Source organism: Ahaetulla prasina, chromosome 4, assembly GCF_028640845.1.
Source record: "Ahaetulla prasina isolate Xishuangbanna chromosome 4, ASM2864084v1, whole genome shotgun sequence".
NCBI lineage: Eukaryota > Metazoa > Chordata > Lepidosauria > Squamata > Colubridae > Ahaetulla > Ahaetulla prasina.
Genome location: NC_080542.1, coordinates 32,436,836 through 32,454,306, shown reverse-complemented (window position 1 = coordinate 32,454,306; position 17,471 = coordinate 32,436,836). Strand labels below are relative to the sequence as shown.

Here is a 17,471-nt window from a genome sequence, read left to right as displayed (position 1 = left end):
TGTGCAACTTGGGAAATATTTTGGTTTGTTAAATCATATTAACTTTGAAACCTATATTGTAGTTCATGCCCATTTCCAAGTTTCTTTAAATTATGCTCTTGCATAATAGAATAGAATAGAATAGAATAGAATTTTATTGGCCAAGTGTGATTGGACACACAAGGAATTTGTCTTGGTGCATATGCTCTCAGTGTACATAAAAGAAAAGATACGTTCATCAAGGTACAACATTTACAACACAATTGATGATCAATATATCAATATAAATCATAAGGATTGCCAGCAACAAGTTATAGTCATACAGTCATAAGTGGAAAGAGATTGGTGATGGGAACTATGAAACGATTAATAGTAGTGCAGATTCAGTAAATAGTCTGACAGTGTTGAGGGAATTATTTGTTTAGCAGAGTGATGGCCTTCGGGAAAAAACTGTTCTTGTGTCTAGTTGTTCTGGTGTGCAGTGCTCTATAGCGTCGTTTTGAGGGTAGGAGTTGAAACAGTTTATGTCCAGGATGCGAGGGATCTGCAAATATTTTCACGGCCCTCTTCTTGATTCGTGCAGTATACAGGTCCTCAATGGAAGGCAGGTTGGTAGCAATTATTTTTTCTGCAGTTCTAATTATCCTCTGAAGTCTATGTTTTTCTTGTTGGGTTGCAGAACCGAACCAGACAGTTATAGAGGTGCAAATGACAGACTCAATAATTCCTCTGTAGAATTGGATCAGCAGCTCCTTGGGCAGTTTGAGCTTACTGAGTTGGCAGAAAGAACATTCTTTGTTGTCCTTTTTAATGATGTTTTGATGTTAGCTGTCCATTTGAGATCTTGCGATATGATAGAACCCAGAAATTTGAAGGTTTCTACTGTTGATACTGTGTTGTCAAGTATTGTGAGAGGTGGAAGTATGGAAGGGTTTTTCCTAAAGTCTACCACCATTTCTACGGTTTTGAGTGTGTTCAGTTCCAGATTGTTTTGGTTGCACCACAAGGCTAGTCGTTCGACCTCTCGTCTATATGTGGATTCGTCATTGTCTCGAATGAGACCAATCACTGTTGTGTCATCTGCGAACTTCAGTAGCTTAACAAATGGATCATTGGAGATGCAGTCATTGGTATACAGAGAGAAGAGAAGTGGGGAGAGCACACAGCCTTGGGGGCCCTGTGCTAATTGTACAGGTATTTGATGTGATCTTGCTTAGCTTCACCTGCTGCTTCCTGTTTGTTAGGAAGCTTGTGATCCACTTACAAGTCTGTTCCGTACCTGTAGCTGGTTTAGCTTAGTTAGAAGAATGTCTGGAATGATGGTATTGAATGCTGAACTAAAGTCTACAAAAAGGACCCTTGCATAGGTCTTTGGAGACTCAAGATGTTGTAGGATGTAGTGCAGAGCCATATTAACAGCATCATCTGTTGATCTATTTGCTCGGTATGCAAATTGCAAGGGGTCTAAAAGCGGATTCGTGATGGTTTTCAGGTAGGAAAGCACTAGCCTTTCAAAGGTTTTCATGACTACAGATGTTAGAGCAACTGGTCTGTAGTCATTTAGTTCCTTGATGGTGGGCTTCTTCGGCACTGGGATGATGGTAGAGCGTTTGAAGCAAGAAGGAACATAGCACATCTCTAGTGATTTATTGAAAATATGGGTGAAGATGGGGGCCAATTGGTCAGCACAGACTAGATTAGATTCCTATTCATATAAAATCTCAGTGTGTTATTGGGCTCACAATTGTGACTCATGCATACTTTCAATTCTTAACATTCCATGTTAAAATGGCACATTTAATTATTAGAGGATTGTGTTCTGACTTGGCAATTTATGAAGTATTTTTGCTTGGTATGACCCAAGACAGTATTTATTTTGTATAAGGGGTTTTTAAGAGATAAATAGTATCTCAATATTATTTTTATAATTTTGCCAAGAAAGCAGATTTTTCATATCCTCATTAGAATCTGAAAAGCAAGTGTGATTGTCCCTCACACACATCTTCCCAAACAAATCTTTTCCTGCTAGTTGACCAATAGTGCCACCTATTGCCAGGCAATTCACTTAGAAAAAAACCCTTATATCATATTGATATATGGTTTTGTTTATACGTCACATTTAGAAATTGTCGATCTTGCGCACAGAGCGACTCTGGGCACTATACAAGTAAAAACATAAAAGCTACACATATATTTGGAGGCAATTAAGAATAGAAAAATTACAATTAAAAATACAAGGGAAAGAATTCAATGTGCTAACCAGTCCCATAGTTGTATGCTGCTCTGTGGGTCCCAAATATGTCAACAAAGCCAAGTCTTCAGATATTCTTGAAGGCCAGGAGAGTGAGAGCCTATCTCACCTCTGAGGACAATGTTTCAAAGAGATGGCAGAGAAGCCTTTCAGATCAACATTCTAAATGTGATATATAAAAAATAAATATTGTTTTATGCAGTTAATAAAGCTTCTGTAAGCTAAGATATCAACAAGTAGTATCATGTCAACAGGCTTGATTGAGAAACTGAAAAAAAATACAAAAAATGGCAAACCAGGTGTATCCATGAAATCAAAAGGAGTTTTGACTTGAAAGAGATTTTATTTTTCTAACTGGTATTCTAAAAAAGCTGTGTGCAGCCTTTCCTCTTTTCTTCTTTTTATTTTTGCAATAATAACGAGAAGTGTTATTCTTGTTATTATATAGCAAGTTTATAAATATAACTCCAAATGACTCACTATAAAATTCTATTAATGGAGTGAGATATTGTCATAATACAAACCTGAATGGATAACTGAAGATTATTCAGTCTGTAGTTGTTTTCATGGTGATATCTATTTCACTTGTTGCATTCTCTTCCATACCTCCTTGGATATTTTTTCTCTAAACAGAATGTATAATTGACATATTTACAGAGTTGATCTTTTATATCCATTTCTTTACAGAACACAGCATTTACACAGAGTTCTGAATATTTGGGAGAATTTTTCAATGACAACTATTCCCCGCTTATAAAAATGGTATGTGAAAGCACATCACATAGATAGTCCTTGATTTACGACTACAATTGAGCCCAGAATTTCTGTTGCTAAGCAAGGCAGTTGTTAGGTGAGGTTGGCCCCATTTTATGACCTCTTTTTACCACAGTTAAGCAAATCACTGCAATTGTTAAGTAAAATTCTGGTGTTTTAAGCAAACCTGACTTTCCCCATTGACTTTCCTTGTCAGAAACCAGCTGCTAAGGTTACAAATGGTGATCACATGACCTAGGGACAATGCGACTGTCCTAAATGCAAGACAGTTTTTTTTTTTTTTTTTTTTTTGTTTACATTTATACCCCGCCCTTCTCCGAAGACTCAGGGCGGCTTACAATGCATAGGGCAATAGTCTCATTCTATTTGTATATATTTACAAAGTCAACTTATTGCCCCCCCAACAATCTGGGTCCTCATTTTACCTACCTTATAAAGGATGGAAGGCTGAGTCAACCTTGGGCCGGGCTCGAACCTGCAGTAATTGCAGGCTTTGTGTTCTTAATAACAGGCCTTACCAGGCAGAGCTAAACCGGCCCCATGCACCTGAATTTTGATCACTTGACCATGGGGATGCTGCTGCAGTTGTGTTAAAACTGGTCATAAAACTCTTTTTTGTGCCACTGTAACTTCGAATGGTCACTAAATGAATGGTTGTAAGTTGAGGACTACCTGTGTTACTAGTATTGCATTCTAAAATAACAAATTTGGTTTTACTAAAGAGATACTTCTACATGCGGCATTTTTTTTCTCTTCACCCCACTTTCTATAAGCAAGAGGGAGATTGAAAAACATTTTGCTATATTGTATATATACTGTCTTGACACAAACTACTACAGTATGCTTCCTCATACTACAGTAATCTAATGGGAAAGTGGCAAATATTTGTCCCCCTCAGTGCTCCCTCAAATCCTGTCATTCAAGGTGAAATTGATTCTGTTTCTTCCTTGGGCAAAGGCAACCAGTGCAACTAACTATAACCATAACTGAGCTCTCCCTGAATAAGTCACTTAATTCAGTTACCTAAATCACAAGTTAATTCACACAAAATTAGAGAAGTCAGGAGTTATGCTGTTCCAGATTCTGCCACAAGGGAACAAAGAATAAGCAAACTAGATATACATGTTCGTAAACAGATCATTACAAAAACTGGCAAGCCTTTAGACTTGAACCTTGAACCTTCCGTAGCTGGCTGGATATCCGGGATCCAATACTATGGGAGAACACCGGGTCAGAGGAGGCTTTCCATTCCTTGATCATTTATTACAGAAATACTAATGCAGATTCATACTCCTATAGTATTTTAGCTAGCACTGTTAATAAGGTAATTTAGCAATTTAGCTTTCTTCTTGGACCAGCGTAACTTTTTTTGTAAAAGCCTCAATAATAATAATCAATTAAAATAGGTTTTATTGATTTGGTTGCAAACTAAAAATCAAATCTCGGGAAAGCCGCACAGGATTTCCCATTACCATTACTGAATCAGTGCCCAATTCTGACAGCTCGGATCAATCCTTTACCACCACTGGCTGACGTACACGCTTACATCTATAGACCAATATAGTGTACTTGGAAAGACTACTTTCTTTCTCACCTCCCTTGCGCGGATTGATCAGGTGGCGACAACGAATCAAGAACCGACGCGTAAGGATTCAAGGGTGGTGATGGGGCATCGATCCAAGCATGCGCAGGTTGTGCGCCCAGTAGGCCCAGCCTGAGGCGGCGGGAGGTGCCGAACAGCGGACGTAGATCATCGAGGGTCGCGACGGCTAGTGAGACCCAACGTGCGTCCAGGAAGCGCGTCTAAAGTATTGTTTCGTGAGAATCGGGACAAGGCCGTTTTCTGCCTCAATCTTACGGAATGGAGATGAGGGGTTGCTTGGGAATAAAGCTAGAGGGGGTGGTGTTGTTGCTGATAGCGAGAGATCTGAGCGCAGTGATTTTGCGCAGCATCTCCTGGGGAGAGGGGGAAGGCCTGCTACCGAAGAGAGCAGGAGGGAGTGAGACGAGCTTGAGGTTGTGGGTTAAAAGGGGAGGGGGGGCGAAGTCTTTGCGCGCGCACGTTAGAGCAAGTGAGGGGTCCAAGGGGCTGCTGGGATAACAACGGCGGCAGCCGCACGCGCGCTGCTTGGGTTCCAAAGCTCCTCGCGCACGTTGTCTTCTTGCAACGGCAGATGTCGTGCGTTTGACACCCCCCCCCCCCGGTTACCGCTGCGGGTCGGTCGCTAGCGAGAAAGGGGTGTTCAGCAGAGACGAATTGGCCCATGAGGTGGAAGCAGAGCTTGAATACTGAGGTGGTGTAGTGGTTTGTACTAATTCCTGCTGTAGGAAGAGAGTAGGTACAGTAGAAGGACACTACACAGCTTAACAGCTGTCCAGTTGCACTCTAGAGGGCAGTCTGATTTGCACCATCCTTCTGGGATTTTTTTCATCTCAAATAGTACATTTGATGGAGTACTGAAGAAAAACTATTTTCCACTTGCCATTTCGAAAAATAGAACTTTAAGGATACTACAGTATCTACTGTGTGAGTAGCAGCAAAGTTCAAACTGGAGATATCCCACAAAATATGTCAATTAAGTTGACTGTTTTTACCCTGTTGCAGGCATATATATAAAATCAGAGAGTTTTTTTGGCTTGATCCATAGATTAGTTGTTGTCATTCTTTTTTCAAACTTCATGATTTTTTTTTCTTTTTACATGACAGGTGTTTCAAGATGACGCAGTTCCTGCCCCCAAATTTGTTAGCACTATTTGCACCCCGTGATCCTATACCCTATCTGCCTCCTTTAGAGAAATTGCCCCATGAGAAACATCATAATCAGCCATACAGTGGTATTGCTCCCTACATCCGAGAGTTTGAGGTAAGTCCAGTAATATTGGTCTTGACTATCTTTGGCTTCTTGTTATTTGAATATTGCTAATGCTTGTGGGGTCAGAATGACTGCTGTAGCAATTACTTCTGCAGCATCTTGTGTTTTAATTAAATATTCAGAGTTACAGAAGTGCTTCTCTTTTAGGACCCACGTGATGCTCCCCCACCAACTCGTGCAGAGACACGGGAGGAACGGATGGAACGGAAGGTATGTACAGCACATAGTTAAATGTGAGGTATATCAATATTTGCTCTGATCCAAGTTCCGAAAACACAATTAAGTAGAAGGATGTTGAACAGTTAAACCCTGAAGGGTTCAGTTATCCTTCTTGAGAATAGACTGAAAAACAAGATAAGCATTCCATATGTTTTCTTGGTCCTTTCATTGCAGAGGCGAGAGAAGATTGAACGTCGACAGCAGGAGGTTGAAAGTGAATTAAAGATGTGTAAGTGAGACACAGTAGAAAGTTATTGAAAGGGATACATACTTTTTATTATTAACTTAAAGCTAATAGTCCCTTTAAGATGAGGCTGGCACTTGTGAAAATAGAAGTATATTTTTCTCATTTCTCCTCTAATTTGATTCATTATTTTTTCATTTAGGGGATCCTCATAACGATCCCAATGCTCAAGGAGATGCCTTCAAGACCCTTTTTGTGGCCAGAGTTGTAAGTTATTTCTTTTTCCTTCTATCAGTGCTTGGATTAAAATACATATAAACAATTTGCTGCTTGCACTCTTGGTGATCTTCGGAGCTCCAAATATCATTACTCGATTGCAATTAATAGATTACAGTGCCATGCAATCCAGCTGATAGCTTGTCAGGAAATAGGGGAAGGTCAGTTGTTTTGTAACTATTTGGAAACGAATGCAACTGAGATTGGTCAAGGACAGGATAGGTTTAGTCTTACTATTTCCCCAATTCCATTCCCAAATTTGTCAACTTTCCAAGAAAAAAATTGGTAGCAATGGTGGGGGAAGTAATTTCTGGGGTGACGAGGGGCTTTTTTCTATTCCAGTTGGTAGAAAATATAATGCTGAGGTTTGCCATACATTCAGCTTATTGTATAAACCGACAGTGTTGTTCACAAGAGCTGTTGAGATACCAGATGAATTAGTTAGCTTCTTTAATAACCCTAGAGAGGTATCTTTGGTTTTCCATAAATTTTATATCTGCCCTTCCTACTTATTTTCCAGAATTACGATACAACAGAGTCCAAATTGAGGCGGGAGTTTGAAGTCTATGGGCCCATCAAAAGAGTGAGTAATTTAGATCAGTCCTCCAGAAGACATATACCTTCACAATGAAAAAAAGAGGGGAGTGTCCTATGTTTTGAGCATCTTTTGTGCTCATAGTCTAGGTTAAGATAATATTCCTGTTTACTATCGAACATTCCTGTTTTTGCTCGCTAAAAAGAAAAAAATTGTTTTCTTTTCATATGGCAGTTTTCATATAAAAATATAAAGGAATTTCAGAAGAAACGTAAAGTAAAGGGATACAGTATAGTTTTTGGGTCCTTGTCTCAAAAATCTAAAATTTGCAAAAGGCAATACCAGCTGAAGTTTCAGACAACATAAGCAAAACTCAGGAAAGGGAAGCAACCATCTATCATAAGGAATCTTCCATGTGGAAATATCCAGATAAATAATAACAACAACAACAAAAACAAGAATAGCATAAAAGGGAATGCTGTTCTTTTTTCCAGCATTCCCTGGTAATCTCTGAAGTGAATGGGATTCTTCAAAGTGGTATTTTTTTGGAACTTAAATGGAAATTAATAGAAGGTGTCAGACAGGGATGTAAATCTTCAGGTTCAATGAGTGGGTTTTTTTTAAATATTTGCATGGCTGAGAAGCAAAATTGGGTGTAAGTTGTGTGTACACACACCCACTCACACACAAACAAACACACAAGACATTTAAAATAATCAGTTTGCCTCTTTTAATATCTTCAGACCCTTAAAAACATTTTGTAGCACTTTGCTGTTGCAGAACTCTGCAAAACTGTCAAAATGTAAATAATAGATGTATAAGAAGTAAAAATATTGGTAAAATTGGTAAAATTTTCAGTGAACCACTTGAAAATTGACCTTAAATACAAGGTCATGTTGAAAGAAAGACTGCTGTCATATGGTCTTCATTGAGTTTATATGTCTGCTTAATTATTCTTTTCTAGATCTACATGGTATACAATAAGCATTCCGGCAAGCCACGTGGCTACGCCTTCATTGAATACGAACATGAACGTGACATGCACTGTAAGTCCTTTTATGGGATGATTTAAACCTTTTCTATATGCATATTTTAAATTAAATTATTATAAAAGCATGTGTTTTTTTAAACATTGTTAACTATTTTAAGCCCTTAAGTTATTTGAGGGCCTGGGTTTCCCCCAACAGGTAAGTACAAAGTGGGGGAGCCTAGTTTGGTTTGGCGAGCACCCAAGTTCCGTTAATGTCATTCAGATAGTATTTCAAGGGATCTTTATGAACAGATCAACAAAGTAATCTAAAAGGAAGGAAGGAAGGAAGGAAGTTTTTATCCCCTCCTCAACAGATTTCATAATTCTTGGATGATACTGTATTAGATCTCTCTTGTTGTAGGTAAGCTATTTCTCTTGGGAGCATCCCTTTCATTATCTAGTTTTGGAAAAATCAAATTAACGTAGCTGGGGTGCCGCAAATTTAATATGTGTGCTAAAGTAACAGGCAACAGTTCCTCTCCTTATCTTCTAAATTCCTACGTATTTGGGATGGATAAGGGTGGGCAACTAGTCATGTCAACATCTTCTGGGGCAGTCTATAGTTACTGCTTGCATTATAGTCCCAGGAAAAGTTGCCCCTGCGTTCTGAACTGTTGCCCATTCTTTTATGTTTTTTTTTTAATTTTTAAAGAGGGAGAATGAATGCTATGAAGAAGTTCTTCTTCTGAAGCAAGTGTAACTTTGACCTGAAGTTGTGTTTTGAAAAGATGCTTTTGTTGAGAGGCTGTTGTGAGCGGGTTGTATTAATTCTGTGTTCTTATTGTCACTGCAGCCACCTTTCTGATGGCTATTGCCACTGCTGGCTTGCAGCTGATCCTTATGCTTCCCCTTTACAACATCTCATTGTATGGTTGGTATAAGGGTTTGTATAATTGGTAAGAACCTCAGTACCCAACACACTTCTATACACAAGCCAGGTCAAAGGCAGATGCTAGATAATATGGTTGAGATGGGGGTGGAGGGAAGGAAGGAATCTATTTCTCTTTTGGTTTTTGTACAACTCTCTTGCTGAATAGAAAGAGAAAAAGAAATGGGTTCCTCATGGTCTAATGTTAGTTAAACATTGTTCAGCCTGGATTAAAAGGGGAGGGAGGGAACAGCAGGGCCAGCCATTTCTAGCATAACTCATATATCCTGAGTGAATCCTCCCTCCTTAAGTCACACATGTGTCATTTTATAATCTATGGAATATGGATTGAGGAGAGAAATAGGCAGAATCTGTTTCAAAGGAATCAAAATACTTTATTTTTTTAGTGACATGTGAAACTGGTAGAGTAACAGATATATTTCATATTGCCTAATCCAAAATAAATATTTCTTCTTAATCACAAATTCTGTTGGATTGTGTCCATGTTAAACTAGGTAAATCCGTAGTTTGCCATGCCATCCAAAGTTGTAATGTAAGGTCCACAAAATAAACAAGAGTTCCTATCTGACTTGAGTTTGTGTTCCTTGGAAAAACACAGACAAAACTAAAACGTTGCTAATTACTCCAAAGCACATAGAATATGTGACAGTAGCATTGTAATTTAGCATTATTAATTACCTGGTCATTAAAAGTCACTGAGAGAGTATCTTCATAGAAAGAAATAGCAGCATTTGCACAATTTCTATAGTGCGTTCTTGGTTAAGATAAATATTTTGTTGTCTATTTGCACAAAATAAAAATCTTTAATGCTGTCATTTAAAAAACAAGGCAAACTATGGAGTTTGTGCATCTTGCTTTTAATTTTACTATTCTCATAGAAACACTAATTACCTGGGAGGAATGACTAATATAGCTGGGTTTGAAGGGCAGAGATGAATTTAAATGGAAGTTGGCAGTCATCTATGAGTGTTTATTTGTATACTGTATGAAAGCTAGCTTGAGTGAACATGTTCTTAAATAATGAAAACATTCTTTTCAGTTGCTAGATTATTTGCATACGAGGTATTAGAAAGTCTAGTTGCATGTTTTAGCCTTTGAATTCTCTATTTAGAAAATTCATTACCTCTCTATGCAGATATTTTATTATAGGTACAGCCTATTTTATGGTTAAACTTGGGATAGATAAATTAAAAAAGTTGTAAAATACACAGATCAGCTAATATGTGTTTCTTAGGAGGGAGTCATATTTTTGCATGAGTCCTGAACTTTCAGTTGATTTAAAACAATACTAAGGATATTTGAGTTATGCTTTTAGTTAGTAAATTAATGGGCAATTGTACTTTTAGTCTAACTTGGGGCACAAAGCTAAGTAAGTGGAATTTCTTTTGCTACCCCCTGGAATGGCTTGTCAAGGCCATAATGAACCTTTAAGCGGGACATGGTTGGGATGTCTGCCTCAACAGAGATTCTAACTCATTGTTCCCTTAAATAAGGGTTTCCACACGAAAGCAGGCAACTATACCACTGTTGCTGGGTTCCTGGATAATGGTAGAGAGGGCATTTCAGACACAACACACATTTCTTGCTGTTTTTTCTTGTATCTTTTTTTCTGTCTGGCTTCTTTAGCTTAGCTCTTTTAATTGTATAGCATTCCAAGCTTTCCATTCTGCATGAAGGAGGCTACAGCTAGGAATGTTATGAAAGCTCATGGCTAACATTCAAGATTTATTTGGCCTCCCTGAATTTGTAGTTGTAAGGGTATCTTCTGTTAGATATATTCAGTCACTGGAATTGGGATTTTAAAATATAGGAATTAAATGCGGCCATTATCAGCTTAACTTTTCCAAATCAAAACTGTATCTAGAAATGCCTTTCCCAGCCTTAAGTCTTCTGGATATATAAGGTTACAATTCTTATCATTCCCAGAGTATTCTCTTTGGGAATTATGCTAGTACCTATTGTTGGGAACTATTTGGAAAGACTGACCAAAGCAAAGACAAGACAAAATGGTGAACTCTAAAGACTGACAAACATTTTTCATCTTAGTTTTGTATTAAGATACTATTGAGTTGTTAAGATAAAAAGTCCCAACTTTATAAAAATTAGTTGCTGGCCCCTGAATTCAGGAAAAAATTAAAAGTTTTATCCTTGAGTTCCCCACAGGCACACATGCACACCCAAACTATTTATGATTTCAATATTGAGCTGTAAATCATATGGTGTGATCAGTTTACGTTGGTCCATTGAGGGGCTATCTAAAAATTAAGTCCTCATGGAACCTTTCAATCTATAGTTTTCCTTATTCAGACCAGATAACCAGTTGTGATAATTCTGAAAAATATGTGAATTGTCATGTAACAATCTCCCTAAAAAGATCTTCTACTTCTTGCATATTTATTTGTTTTCATAAAATATGCCTTCCAACAAAACACATGAAAGAAGTGGAAATCAAATGTCTCTTCCCTTGTTATTTTCCCCCCTTGATGCTTACATATAAGCATATGGAAATTGGAAGAGTTACAAGAATTTCTCTTTTGAGGATGAGATTTCTGTGTTAAAAGTGAATGTTCCATCTCATCTTTTGGAAGTCAGGTGGCTGACCTCTCAAATAAGGCAATAATTTGAGGTTCCAATTTGGTATTCAGAAGCTTAGAATTATAAATTTACTGCCATTAGTAGAATGTAAGGGCTTTGAAAATAACTTTTCAGACCTAATTATATGTAAATCAGAGAATAGTTCCCCATTAGTTGCCCCCTTCATTCCACTTAGTATTGTTCATATCCCATCAGAAGTCTTTGAAGCTCTGAAAAAAATCAGAGGAGGTTTTTGTGTAAAATGTTCTAGAAGGTAAGATTCAGTACAGAGGGTGGTTTCAGGTAAGCATGCTGCAGTTCTTCTTGCCTCGGACTGACCTCTTCATTGGAAAAGGCCCAGCTTCGTCTCCTTTCTACAATAAAATGGTGGTGAATTAGTGATTCTGGTCTATTGGCTACCTTATCTGGAGAGGAGCCATGAATTTAACTTTGTAACAGAAGATGGTGTGTCATCGTGTCCAACATCAAACTTGACTGACTGATTCTCAGCCTGATGAGTGTCTTCAAAATGGAGAATGACTTCTTAATTATGGGAAACAGTTTGGTGATGATAATTCAGTCAAGTTCCATATTTCAAAATTCCCTTTTTTTTAATGGTGGAGGGAGGATGGCAGATTGTTGGAAAATGGATTTCTCATCAAAGCTTGTCTGAGTACACTAGACAAGGTGAAAATGTTCTCAGGGGTAAGATGTTAGAGTTAGTATTTATTTTCATAAAGGCTTTTGCCCAAAACTATTAGTTTTTCAACATTTTTCTGAAGTAATATTTTTTCTGACTGTTAAGCTAGAATCCATTTCTTTGAGAATTGCCATCCCCCAAGAGGAAATGGGAAAAAGCATTTCTGCATTATTTCTATGTGAACACTTCAGAGGAGAAAAATTCTTTGTATTTCATTTATATGTCCCATGAGTTCATTTTCCTTCAGTATGTGTATAACTTTGCAAACCCTATTACTTTTAAAAATTTGTGAGTTTTTAAACCCAATCACAAATATTTCCCTTGCAATTTTGTACAAACACTGTTTTCTTTCTAGTCTCAGACATTTTAATTAAGCCATTACATTTTAATAAATATTCCCCACCAAAAAAAAGTTAAAGAATCATTATGGTTCAAGGCTACAAGTAGTTTGGTAGCCAAACATTATTGGTACATTTTCTTAATCATCTGAAGTTGAAAGCTATTTTTTTTCCTTAAAAGGAAATATTTCTGAAATGTCTAGGTTGGATATTTAACTTTATCTAGCACCTAATTGTGTGGCTTCTGTTGTACTTACAATTATTGCCACATATAAATGGCTTCTGTTGGTTTGGAGCTGTAGATGTGAGACTCCCAAGGTTTGTGAGGACCCCTAAAGGATGAAATGTGCCTAAGCTCTTAAAAGATTTTATCTAGTTTGGGGAAATGGATTGAGAATGGGGGAATTGGGCAGGGGCTGGCAGGGGTGGGGATCTGAGTGTCCGACTTCTGCTGCTGAGACAGGTAAGGCAGGGAAGGTCGGCTCAGCAGCTAAAATGCAAACCCAAAATTCCGCCCCAGCCGGGGGCGCCCGGGAAGGGGGGAGCTGCGCCTCGGGCCCCAGCGCTAGCAGCCCGATGCAGTGAGTTTGAGGAGTTAAAAGTTGCAATGGTTTTGTAAGTAGTTTCTCCAGGTAAATGCTTTTATTTCCTTATTACATATTAGCTGTACTCGCCCTACCCTTCCTTTAGCAAGTTGCTTCAGAATATTTCCCTTCCCTAAAAAATAACCTAGAGATTTGCAACTGGGTGATAGTGACAAGGGTGGTATAGAAGGATAAAGTGGGTTGGATCTCTTAAGGGAGGGTACCAGCCAGTTCCTGTAGAGGATTCTTACTTTAATTCTTTGGTGCATATTTTTTCCCCAGTCAAACCTTCCACTACCTCTGTAACAGAAGAAAAATCTATTTCCCTTTTCACTTCCCTTTTTCTTAAGCTATTGTTTAGTTTAACCACAGAAGCTCTCACTTTGAGTGAATGATTTGGCCTAGGTTTTTTGGGACTGGCTGGTTGGGGATACTATTAAAAGAACAGTAGATCCTGGCCCACCCTAAAGTGAGCTGGAAGGATTGAATGAAGGAATTGTTTTTACCCAGACTTTTTTCCTCTGGGCAAATGATAAATGTAATGTGAATGTCTTGACTGCTCAATAACATTTCCTTTTTTTGCAGCAGTAGAGTCTGGGGTGAGGGGTTGCATTATGGGATGGAACTGGGCTTGCTCCACAATCTGAAGGATTTATAGCTGTTGTGGCCAGTTTACTCTTGAGATATGCTCTCTGCTTCCATTATTCTGCAGTAATGTAGATTTTGTTCCCAGCAAGCACTTTATTTAGGAGTCCTCCTAGAAACTTTAGGCAAAATTTCCCAAAGCAGGTGTGGAGCAATCCCTTATCCAAGGAATCTGGAGCCATAGGAGCTGCCTCTCCAAATCCTTTTCATATGATTAGTTTTGGGGGAGGGTGGGCTTGTTTATGTGCATTGTAGATAATGGCAATTCCATTTGCCCTTCCCTTTCCCCTGGATATTCCTCCTAATCTATTGCAGCGGCATACAAGCACGCCGATGGGAAAAAAATTGATGGCAGGCGAGTGCTGGTGGATGTAGAGAGAGGACGGACGGTGAAGGGATGGCGCCCACGTAGACTTGGTAAGCATGTGGAAAATCATTACATAAAAGACATATGCAGCCTAATTGGTTCCAAATGCCATCTTTTTTTTAAATTCTAAATAATGTACTGGAGTACTATGTGTAGTTCAACCTCCCACATTAAATTGTTCATATTTACTAAAAGTGAAGCAAGTCTCAAAAATGGTAAATAAAGTTCAGTACAATGCAGGGCAAGGAAATAAGTATTTTTTTTCTAAAAAGAAAATTTGAATAGCTTTATCAGCAGATTCAACCCAAGTACATGATGTAGTCTAAATAGGCTTTTGTTAAGCTATATTAAAGTACTTTGTGATGCATTCAGACAACATTAAGCCATAATTTGGACTATGCTTTGTTGAATAAATTGTAATACTCTGAATGGGCTGGCACTTCATACTAAGCAAAACCAAACTTTATTATGGCTTAGCATTAAATGCAGGGATGAAATCTAAAAAAATTTCCTATCGGTTCCGTGGGCATGGCTTAATTGGTGGCCGTGGCTTATTAGTCAGATGACGGTGGGCATGGCCAATAACAATAAATAATAAAAATAATAAACAAAGTATACAAAACAATAAGTGGTACCAAAAACCATCTTTCACACTTTACACACACACAACACAACACAACACAACTGACTCACACACAATGTAAAAGCAGCTGCACTTCTCCCAAAATGGCCCTTGCAACAAACAGGAACCTCACACAGCCACAAAAAGCTCAAAAACCAACTTTCACACTACACACACACACACACACACACACACACACACACAGCTTTGTGAGATTTTGTGTGTTTGTGTAGTTAGTGAAACACTACAGAAAAACACCAAATCTCAGAAAACTGCACAAATATTTTATTATTTATATTTTATTTTATTTATATTTTTTAGATCGGGGTCTCCAACCTTAGTAACTTTAAGGTTTGTGGACTTCAATTCCCAGAGTTCCTCAGCCATCAAAGCAGGCAGATTAGCTGCTCACTGAAGAAATAGATTAGCTAGCAACTGATTCTGTCTCCGTGCTGAAACTGCTCCTTTTGGGCTGTTGATGGTGTGGCTCAGCAGAGATGGGGGGGCAGGGCCAGGGATTTTTGCCACCGGTTCTCCGAACCAGCAGCCACCATCGCTACCGGATCAGGTGAGCCGGTCCAAACCGGGAGCATTTCACCCAATTAAATGTTAACCATTATTAATAAAATATTTTCCTCTTGAGTCTTCTAAATTAAACAGGATTCCCTTTTCTTAACTTTTTCTTCTGCTTCCCAAATGAATTATTTTATTGTATATAAAATTCAGATGCTTTGAGTAGGTTAAATATGAATTTATGATAAGGCTGTTTTTACAAAATGTCTAAATTAAACTAAACTGAGTAAGGACTCCTGCATGAGAATATATTTTCTACTAATTCTATCAAATTTTAATGAGGTCAGCTTCCAAAGAGAGAATACAACTGGAAACAACTCATATTTTCTTTTCATATGTAGGTGGCGGTCTCGGTGGTACTCGACGGGGAGGTGCTGACGTAAATATAAGACATTCAGGTCGAGATGATACTTCTCGGTATGATGAACGGTAAGCCAGAATGTATTGGAATAAAATAGAATGGTGTTTCTGCCATCATTTCTGATCTTAAGAGTGTTAACTGTGTTTACTTGTGAAAGCAACAGAAGAAAAAACCAATCTGTTTGGTGGTTAAGGTACCAGGTTAGAAAACAGGAAAATTGCATTCTAATGCCACCATAGGCATGAAAGCTGGCTGGATGACTGGGCCAGTCACACTCTCTCAGTCAAGCCATATCTTAAGGTTGTTTGGGGAAAATAGAAGGAAGGTATTAGGTATGTTCACTGCCTGGAGTTATTTATAAAAATAATAAAGGCAAGATAAAAAAACTGAATAACAGTGCTCTTTTTCGAAATGTTATGTAATTCCAGCTGCACGTTAAGAGGGTCCATAAAGCTGATAGTGAGAAGGAATTATCTCATACTTAAAATCTGAAGATTCTTTATTGAAGCAGAAAGTCTTTTATTTGGTTAAAAAATACATCATTTACAGATTGCATAAATAATATTTTTTAGGTTTACTTTTTCTTAATGAAGAAACTAGATTCTATTGCTGATATTGTGTGCTCAGCCTGATAGCTTTTTCATTATACTTGCCTGATGCTTATTTTACCTTGGTTCTCTCAGGGATAGGGACCGTGAACGTGAACGTGATCGCCGAGACCGCAGCCGAGACCGGGACAAGGAGCGGGAACGCCGTCGCAGCAGATCCCGGGAACGCAGGAGGCGAACACGGAGCCGAGAGAAAGAGGAGCGGAAACGCAGCCGGGAGCGGAGCAAGGATAAAGACCGTGAACGCAAACGTCGAAGTCGTTCTAGAGATCGCAAGCGAGATCGGGACCGGGACAGAGAAAAGAAGGAGGAAGTGCCAGAAGTGGGAGAGGCCCAGCCTGATGAGGCTGCTCTTGGCGAGATAGGTGTAGATGGGGTAGAGGCGAAGCCTGAAGGGGAAGAGAAAGGGAGAGAGAGGGATAGAGATAGGGAGAGAGAGAGGGACCGTCGGCGTGGTCATCGTGACAAAGATAGAGACAGGGATCGTGATAGAGAGCGCCGTCGTGATAGGGATCGAGATAGAGACCGTGATCGTGAGCACAAGCGTGAGAGAGCTGAGCGGGGTGGAGAAAAACGGGAGGAGAGGGGACAGGACAATGGGATGGGAGGAGCATTGGAGGAAACCAGTCAGGATATGTTTCTGGACCAAGAATCCATACAATCAGCTGATGGCTACTTATCTACTGAAAATGGATACATAATGGAGCCCCCGCTGGAGTGATGAATGGAGACTCTTCCTTGTCCAGCCAGGTGAGGCTCTGCTTCCCAGGCTGCTAGCCAATGAGGCCCTGTCAACCAGTTGAGGTAATTGAATTTAACTGGTTTTGTTTAGAAGGGTAAGTGTTTCAGGTCTGTTTGTCCCATTCCATTTCTTCTTAACATGTAACTTTCCACCAATCCCTTGTGTATTTGGATATTTTTGTTTAAACAAGAATAAAGTGTTAAAAGGTTTTCTTCTTCATGTGCAACGTATATGATACTGGGACAACAGCAGAGGTGCTTTGCTGATTCCTGATCGCTAGTAAGTGGAAGATCTGTTAGAGATATTTAGTTACATGCCACAAGCTGCTACTAAAAACATTGATAATC

At 38.8% G+C, this 17,471-nt stretch overlaps 1 protein-coding gene across 3 annotated transcripts; it reads left to right on the top strand.

Moving 5' to 3' along the window:
• Nucleotides 1-4,639: 4,639 nt before the first annotated feature.
• On the top strand, nucleotides 4,640-17,332 carry SNRNP70 (small nuclear ribonucleoprotein U1 subunit 70). Of its 3 annotated transcripts, none has more exons than XM_058180590.1 (10): nucleotides 4,640-4,788; nucleotides 5,712-5,868; nucleotides 6,025-6,087; nucleotides 6,271-6,325; nucleotides 6,483-6,547; nucleotides 7,077-7,139; nucleotides 8,056-8,137; nucleotides 14,167-14,268; nucleotides 15,755-15,842; nucleotides 16,458-17,332. In XM_058180590.1, the coding sequence occupies exons 2-10, from the start codon at nucleotides 5,722-5,724 to the stop codon at nucleotides 17,101-17,103; spliced, it is 1,311 nt and encodes a 436-aa protein (XP_058036573.1). In that variant the 5' UTR covers nucleotides 4,640-4,788; nucleotides 5,712-5,721; the 3' UTR covers nucleotides 17,104-17,332. The 3 variants fall into 3 exon arrangements, with proteins under 3 accessions (XP_058036573.1, XP_058036574.1, XP_058036575.1); XM_058180591.1 differs by having other exon boundaries at nucleotides 4,660-4,812; XM_058180592.1 differs by having other exon boundaries at nucleotides 4,678-4,822.
• The last annotated feature ends 139 nt before the right edge of the window (nucleotides 17,333-17,471 follow it).